This window comes from Mus pahari, chromosome 6 (genome assembly GCF_900095145.1).
Source record: "Mus pahari chromosome 6, PAHARI_EIJ_v1.1, whole genome shotgun sequence".
Lineage (NCBI taxonomy): Eukaryota > Metazoa > Chordata > Mammalia > Rodentia > Muridae > Mus > Mus pahari.
Genome location: NC_034595.1, coordinates 92,440,345 through 92,449,382, shown reverse-complemented (window position 1 = coordinate 92,449,382; position 9,038 = coordinate 92,440,345). Strand labels below are relative to the sequence as shown.

Here is a 9,038-nt window from a genome sequence, read left to right as displayed (position 1 = left end):
CTCTGGCCTCACCCTGAGACTCACTTATCTCTGCTTCCATAAAAGAGTGCAGGCTGCCATGCCTGACACCCTTAAATTACCACACGACTTCGTATGTGCTCTCATACACCCAAATGCACGCACGCACATGCATATCTGGTGACCATTCATATCCTAACTGAGACTGTTCAGGGGGCTGAGGATGTCGCTCAGTGGGAGAACACTGCCTCCTCCACATGTGCAGGGTTCTGGGTCAGATCCTAGCACTGCAAAACAAAACCAGTGATGACAAGTTAATTGATTGCTAATAGCTGCTAGTAGCTCGCAGTTGCCAGCATTGCTGGTTTCATCTCAGGCACCTTGAGTGCCATCAAAGCCAAGAACTGAGTCACTGCGTGAGTCCTCCACTCACTGAGCACACGTTTAAAAAAAAAAAAAATGAACCATGGAGTGTAGGTATTTAAAAATGATGTAGCCAGACGTGGTGGTGCACGCCTTTAATCCCAGCACTCCGGAGGCAGAGGCAGGTGGATTTCTGAGTTTGAGGCCAGCCTGGTCTACAAAGTGAGTTCCAGGACAGCCAGGGCTATACAGAGAAACCCTGTCTCAGAGAAAAACAAAAAAACAAAAACAAACAAACAAATGACGTAATGGTGGTTGGCAGCACAAAGAGATAAAACTCCTTTCATTCTTAGCTAACGTTGTGCAGACTCTGCTAAGCACCACCCCAGGATTTTGATATCCTAATTGTTCTTAAGATTCCTTTTCTCTTTAAAATATAATTATTTGGGCAATTTATATAGCTTAGTGATTTATTTATTTAGAGTACCCAAGCATTAAAAACTGTAGGAGAGGTCTGACAGTGGCTCATGCCTTGTAGTTCCAGTTCCTAGGGAGACTGAAGCAGATGGGTTGGAAGTCACAGGTCTGTCCTGGGCTACACAGCAGAACCTTGTCTGTCTCCAAGGGAAAGAAAGTTCAGGAGTAGGAAAATGTTGCATCTGATTTTTTTGTTTGTTTTTTTTTGGTAATCTTTGCACTGCAGACGTGGGCTGTCACAGGCTCCAGTGTCTTCTCAATGCAGTGTGTGGATATGTCCAAAGTTAACTGCAAAGAAGTAAAAGTATAGTATGTTTTACTCAGATGAAACTGCAAAAACCCTTTAACATTAAGCTGATGTAACCTGGTGGGTGAACTCTTTTAATACCAGTCCCTGGAGACAGAGGCAGGCAGACCTCTTGCATTCCAGGCCAGCCTTGTTTACATAGACCTAGGTCAATCAGGGTTACATCGTGAGACCCTGTCTAAAAATACACCTCAGCTAAACAGATAGAACAAGGACTTTCACATTAAAATCAGGGTGCGAGCTGGGCATTGTGCACTTGCCTGTAATCCTGATGCTTAAGGCCAGAAGTTTAAGGTCATCCTTAGCTAGATGAGTTGGGGGTTAGCTTAAGCTATAGGCGACTTTTAAAAAGCAAACAACAAAAACAGGAAAAAAGGTTGTGCTACCACACACACACAAAACACACACCTTTTGATGCAAGTTGGAAAACCCTCAATAAAGGGATTACCACTCAGGAAGGCCCATTATATAAAGAAAGTAAGTGTGCACATTAGTGCCGTCTGGAGTCAGGCGAAATGCCTAGCATGTGAGTGTTTGCTTACACTGAGGTTTGTGCTGTCAGAAAGAGGCGAGGCGTAAAGGCAGCTCTGACGTGAATGTTTGCATGACTTGCATTCAGTTTTGCGTGCTCCTTTCTGATTAAATATTTTCCCCTCCTAAATGCAGGGCTTCAGATAACAGGGAGCGTGCTTATGAACATAGTGCCTATGGACACCATGAACGGGGGACAGGAGCATTTGATCGGACAAGACATTACGATCAGGATTACTATAGAGACCCTCGAGAGCGGACTTTACAACATGGGCTCTATTACACTTCTCGGAGTCGAAGTCCAAACCGCTTTGATGCTCATGACCCCCGATACGAACCTAGGGCTCGGGAGCAGTTTACACTGCCCAGTGTGGTACACAGGGATATCTACAGGGACGACATTACCCGGGAGGTACGAGGCAGAAGGCCAGAGCGCAGTTACCAGCACAGCAGGAGTCGCTCACCACATTCATCCCAGTCTAGAAACCAGTCCCCGCAGAGGCTGGCTAGCCAAGCGTCCAGACCCACCAGGTCCCCCAGCGGCAGCGGCTCCAGGAGTCGATCCTCCAGTAGTGACTCCATCAGCAGCAGCAGCAGCACCAGCACTGACAGGTAGGTTCTCAGCTGCTCATCGGCGCGGATGAGTGTGCTATTTATGTGTTCTCAAACACTGAGTGGTCGGTAGTAACGACCATAATACTTCACGTTTATGTAATAATAACTTTATGTTTAAATAAATAATAACTTCATGTTTAAAGAAAGTAATCTTGGATTTTGTGTTTAATGAGTAACATGCAGATCGAGTTAACCAGAGTCTAAGTGATGGTTTGTCAGAGCTGTTGTTGAAATTCAGTTGCTGGAAAGGGAGAGAACTAAGGATGGAAGTCTGGTGAGGCAGAGGTGTGAGCCTGGATCTCTGGAGGTTCTGTTTAACTTCTTAAGTGTGTGGAGTCAACTTCTCCACGGGACCAGATGTTTCCAAAAGCTGTTTGGTTAAATGTGTTGGTGGAGTACATTGTTTATTATCTGCAAGTAAGTCAACTTTAAGCATATTTTAACACCACAGTGTGCTTTATCAATTTTATATATGTATTCTTTCCCCCAGAGGTACAGTATTATTCTTCAAGGCTGCGGAGACTCAGTTGTTGGGCTCTTTTGGATCTGAAGGAGTTTTCTGTTAGAGATAACAATAATAAATTGAAGGTAAATAACAAGGAGACATAGGCTTAGGCTGTAAGCTAAACTGTTCGAATACTTAATGTCCTGAAAGTAGAGTTCAGTAGATGGTACAATCCTTACGTAACACTATGTAGTCTTCCTTATATTATTATTTTTTTAACTTTTTCCCTTATTTTATTTTATTTTATTTATGAGTACACTGTAGCTGTCAGACACACCAGAAGAGGGTATCAGATCCCATTACAGATGGTTGTGAGCCACCATGTGGTTGCTGGGAATTGAACTCAGCACCTCTGGAAGAGCAGTTAGTGCTCTTAACCACTGAGCCACCTCTCCAGCCCTAGTCTTCCTTGTGACTTCTGGGCCTCCCAGTTTCTCATTGCTTATGTGAACCTTACTTAAGAGGTAGGTATGGCAGCATGTGCCTATAACACCCCCACACAGGAGGCTACAGCAAGAGAATCCCCACCATGCCTGCACAGGAAGACCCTATTCGAGTCTGCCACTCCTTACAGCTGAAGAACCCCAGATCCCCAGAAGACCAACACTCTTACTTACTGTGAACAGTAAGCTGACGTTGCTCACTGCAGAACCGGAGGATGAGTCTCCACCTCGGTGGCAGCCGCCACTTGCTTCATGGCCGCTGGCAGGCTTCGTGCATTTCTTCTCTCTGTTGTTATTCAGACTGTTAAACAAGGGGCTCTGTATTTAAATTTGAGTGGCATGTATTATAAACCCAGAACACACAGCTTCTTTGACCTGATTAAAAAGTTCAGAATTTTCTTTCAGTATCATGTGCTTACATCTAAGAGAAACAATTGGCCATGCGATTGAATAACTCTCTTAGGTTTCCTAAATTGCCGAAATCAAACTAGTAAATGGAAACTTGTAGCCTCATTTTTTTTTTTTTGGTTTTTCAAGACAGGGTTTCTCTGTAGCCCTGGCTGTCCTGGAACTCACACTGTAGACCAGGCTGGCCTCAGAAATCCGCCTGCCTCTGCCTCCCAAGTGCTGGAATTAAAGGCGTGTGCCACCACTGCCTGGCTTCATCTATTTTTTAAGTATTCATTTATCTCTCTGAGTACTCTATTTGTGTTTATGCCTGCAATACAGAAGAGGGCATCGGATCCCATTACAGATGGCTGTGAGCCACCATGTTGGTACTGGGAATTGAACTTAGGTCCTCTGGAAGACCAGTCAGTGCTCTTAACCACTGAGCCATCTCTCCAGCCCCTAGCTTCCTCTTCTTTTTTTTTTTTTTTTTTTTTTTTTAAGCTTCTACTTCTTAATCTACCTATGATTTAACTATTAGGAAATTGCTATGTTAATAAGCTGGTACTTTAGGAAGCCAGAGAAGTCGGACTGGCATTTTAGCTGGACGAAGAATGGATGAAGTTTATTTGAATCCTATGAACAGGTTATAAAATCTTGTTTTGTTTCACTTAACTCCTTTATCATTTCTCTAAAACCTGCCCATTAAAGGAACCCCTTAGCATTTCAGGGGTCAGAGCTTGACTGAAAGTGTATGTGTGGTGTGGATGTTGATGTTGATGTTGGTATCAGGAAAGTCCATAAAGTCAGGTCCTGTGTAGTTTTTTTTTTTTTTTTTTTTTTAAGATTTATTTATTATATGTAAGTACACAGACACTCCAGAAGAGGGCCTCAGATCTTGTTACGGATGGTTGTGAGCCACCATGTGGTTGCTGGAATTTGAACTCCGGACCTTCGGAAGAGCAGTCGGGTGCTCTTACCCACTGAGCCATCTCACCAGCCCCCTGTGTAGTTTTATACTGAAGGCCATGGTTCCAGTCTGGCCGAGAAGCAAAGCTTAACTGCACGTGTGATCTGAGATGCTCGAGGAGCTGATCTTTGCTCTCATAGATTCTCAGATCTGTGTTCTGACAGTCTGAATGTGAAGAAGGGCAGGGCAGGGTGTACCTGGAAAGGACCCAGGGACCAAGTCTCAGGGAGAAAGTGGGTGAGCAGAAAGATGCCGACGTAACTGTGGCAGGTGACCTTGTCCACGATGTCCTGATGACGGGACAGGAGCCAGGAGGGTCAGAGGGTCACGCCTGACCAGCTGAACAGTTTAATTTGCCTGACTCATTAAACTCATGCGGTGTTTTGTTTGTTTGAAATGTAGAACGCTTGTGCTCTTTGTTCCTTGCATGTCTCTGATGCACGTTAACAGGGAGGCGGGGATTCGAGCCAGATACCAGAGGACAGCATCCCATGGGTTGGGGATGTTGACATTACAAGTGTGTGATGCCATGCCCTGGTTTATGTATGTGGTTCTTCAGGTTGAGCCTGGGCTCTCTGTGTGCAAGGCAAGCCGCCTGCCAACTGAGTCCGGTCTTCAGCTTGTTTATTTAACCCCTTTGAAGAGATTCTAATACATTTCTTGGCTTACTGGTTTCCTTTCCTGTGTAGTAATAAGGAAGTGTGTGTGTGTGTGTGTGTGTGTGTGTGTGTGTGTGTGTATTCACAAATATGTACATACTTTCACTATATGCACACTTGCGCGTAAACACACACACACACACACACACACACACACACACTCTCACTCTTCTCCTTAAGCAGAGGGAACATAAGATTGACTGTGGTCACAATTCCCTTCTCAGGAATATTTTCTGGTATATTTCAGTTGGACCTGGTATAATATTTCAGCCATATTTTGCTTTTAGCTCATTATCTGAGCCTAACATATTAGCTTATTGATTTCTTTCTATTATTAGCAGTGTGACAGTTGCTTTGTGATACGTGCTTGGTATCCATGTACAGAATGATGGGAGTGCCTTGAGAGCTAAGAGGGGGCATTGGCCAGGCTGTGAAGGATCTGGAGAATGTAAGGAGAGGCATTTGAATTTAGTGCCTTTGTGAGTAAAGCAATGATCTGAATGTTTCAAGACCAGCAGATAATTTAGATAATTTTTGTGTGTAACAAGGTCTTCCTATATATTGCTGACTGACCTGAAACCTCACTGTGGAGACCAGGCTGGCCTCAAAATCAGTCACCAGCCCCTGTATCCTGAGCGTTGGCATTAAAGGTGTGTGCTACCATGCCTGGTTAAACATGTTAATAGTTTAGGATTTTATTCCTTAAAATTTAATTTTTTTTTAGGTTTACTTTTTTATGTGTATCAGTGTTAGTGTTTTGCCAGCATATATGTGTGTGTGTGTGTGTCATGTGTGTGTCATGTGTGCCTGGTTTCTAAAGAGATCAGAAGATAGCGTTGTGTATCCTGGAACTAGAGTTATGGACAGTATAAGTCACTGTGTGGGTGCTCAGGACAGAAGTCAGGTCCTCTGCAAGAGCAGCAAGTAGGGGCTGGCGAGATGGCTCAGTGGGTCAGAGCACTGACTGCTTGTTCAAAGATCCTGAGTTCAAATCCCAGTAACCGCATGGTGGCTCACAACCACCTGTAATGAGATCTGATGCCCTCTTCTGGTTCGTCAGAAGACAGCTACAGTGTACTCATGTATCATAATAAATAAATCTTTGGGTCGGAGTGAACAGAGGTCCCAAAAATTCAAATCCCAACAACCACATGAAGGCTCACAAGCATGTGTTCAGCTACAGTGTGCTCACATATATGCAATTAAAAAGAAAAAAAGAAAAGCAGCAAGTGCTGGTAGTCATGGAGCCATCTCTCTAGCCCCCAGGGCTTGGCTCTTTATACAGAGATAAGCACATAAGGGTTTAGAGGAGAGGTAGTTCATGGGATGTGTACTTTGAGAAAGCAACTGTTGGGCTTGCTCTCGTGGTAGAGTGCTTGCCTAACATGCATAAGGTTTTATTCTGCAACACACAGCAGTGGCAACAACAACACCCACAAACCTTTACCACCCTGCTCTGCTGCAAAACCAACCAGCCAGCCAGCCAAAGCAGCCCCATCAAAACCATGGAAGGCACCTGTAAGCTCAGAGCAGGATTGCTGCAGTGGCTAGTTAGGTCCTTGGAGAAGGAAAGCTGGCGGCTTCACTTGCTTAGTGTGGTACTAGAAGCGCAGACCTGCAGTTCAAGCCTGTGGGGAACCTGAGTCACCTTAAGTCTGGGCTGGATCATTAGGAGAGCGTTTGTCTGTCAGACATGTGTAAAGCCGGGGCTGGGTCCCCATCACCTCACCCTGGGTGAGCAACGTGCTTGACGGGAGAGCGGTCTACTTTTTCTTGAAGGTGAAGAAAAAAATTGTTTTGGTTGTTTTTAAATTGATACGGAGTTTTACTGTGTAGGTTAGGCCGGGCTCAAACGCAGAAAGATACGTCTGTCTCTCTTGAGTGCTGGGATTCAAGGTGTGGGCCACCACACCTGGCTAAAAATGTAAATTTTAAAAGGTTACCTTTATTTATGTGTTTGTGTGCGTGAGAGCACACGTATGTGCATGGCTTGAGGATGCCAGAAAGAACCTCAGATTACATGGAACTGGAGTTCCCAGTGGTTGTGAACTTTTATTTTATTTTATTTTTTTAAAGCTTTTTATTTATTTATTATATGTAATTACACTGTAGCTGTCGTCAGACACTCCAGAAGAGGACGTCAGATCTTGTTACAGATGGTTATGAGCCACCATGTGGTTGCTGGGATTTGAACTCAGGACCTTTGGAAGAGCAGTCGGGTGCTCTTACCCACTGAGCCATCTCACCAGCCCCGGTTGTGAACTTTTAAAAACCACTTGTTAGTGTGTATATGGGAGTGGTGTTTGTAGGGCACAGTTTGTGTGGAGTCCAGAGGACACTGGCAGGGCATGGATTGTATCCCTCCCCCCAGTGAGCTTGTCGGCTTCAGAGCCAACTTTCTTTTAATCACATTAGTAGTCATTTTGCTGTCCTAGAAAATTTTTTAAAGTTTTTTTTCCGTAGAGATAATTATAGATATATTTATTTTAAATAAAAATGTTGAGCAAATTATATTAAAAGTTGTCTATGAATGGGTATGGTCTTGAATGATGTTGTAATCCCAGGATTTGTGGGGGCTGACCAGGTGTTCAAGGCTTTCCTCTGTTTACGTGGCACACTTGGGCCAGCCTAAGGATGCATGAGACCCTGTCTGAAATGAAAAATAAAGTTGTCTGTGATACCACTGAGCTCCCCTAATGCTGGACAGTTTGAAACTTTATCTTACCTGAGTTTGGGGTAAAAAGTTTAAAATATAAATTTTAGATCCTCCCCACCCCCATCCCCACTGTTGTGGAGCAGATGAAGACCTAGCTTTATCACGGAGATATAGTTATGGCCCCTGAATGCTTGACACTAGGCATAAAAAGGTGATGAAAAAGGAAAAGATACTTTTAATTTAAAAGCTGTCAGCATAATGTAATTCTAGTACTTTGGAGGTTGAGGCAATGTAAGTACAAGGCCCTCCCGGCCTAGAGTGAGACCCTGTCTCAAAACCAACAGGAGGCAAGCGTGCTGGCACATGATCTTAATCCCAGCACTCAGGACACAGAGGCAGCGGATCTCTGAGTTTGAGGCCAGCCTGGTCTACACAGCAAGTTCCAGGATAGCCAGGGCTATACAGAGAAAGCCTGTCTCAAAAAACAAAACAAAACAAAACAAAAAAGATAAAACGACCCTGGTGTATAATCTTACAATTACCTGTGAGGACCAAGTCTGCACATGGTCTTGTGCATATCTGCATGGTCTGCACAGATCACAGCTAGCTTTGTAGTAGCAGTGTTAACCCTACCAGTTCATTGATTCAAGTTGTCAGGGATGGCGTCCTCTCCACCTCAGATAGAAACACCTCCAAATTCGCTGACACTTGTAGGGTTTGAAAAAAATGTGTGAGGGAACCCTGGGATTGGTGGCTGGTCGACACTTGACACCTTTGCTTTGCTTTTGCAAGTGTGCTTTTCTAGGGGTTAATTAGGAGAATGAGTTGCTTTGCGTGTGTAGAGTACACTCCTGCCACAGTGAACATGTCTGCCCTTCCGTGCCTTCCATCTTGTTTGAGGCATGGTCTCTTGTTCCCCACCGCTCCTGCCAGGCTAGCTGGCCTCAAGTGACGGCTGTGGTTCTCTTACGGATTACAGATGCATCCGTAGGGATGTCTGGTTCTAGGGATGGAAACTAAAGCCCTCTATTCCAGTGTCTCTCCAACCCCCCCCCCTTTTTTTTTTGGTTTTTTTCGAGACAGGGTTTCTCTGTGTAGCCCTGGCTGTCCTGGAACTCACTTTGTAGACCAGGCTGGCCTCGAACTCAGAAATCCACCTGCCTCTGC

At 44.5% G+C, this 9,038-nt stretch overlaps 1 protein-coding gene across 1 annotated transcript in view; it reads left to right on the top strand.

Moving 5' to 3' along the window:
- The window catches only part of Spen (spen family transcriptional repressor), a 66,943-nt gene that overhangs the window by 18,897 nt on the left and 39,008 nt on the right, over positions 1 to 9,038 (top strand). Inside the window, exon 3 of the mRNA XM_021201313.2 lies at positions 1,772 to 2,248. Coding sequence (XP_021056972.1) covers positions 1,772 to 2,248 — 477 coding nt within the window. The remainder of the gene's footprint in view (positions 1 to 1,771; positions 2,249 to 9,038) is intronic.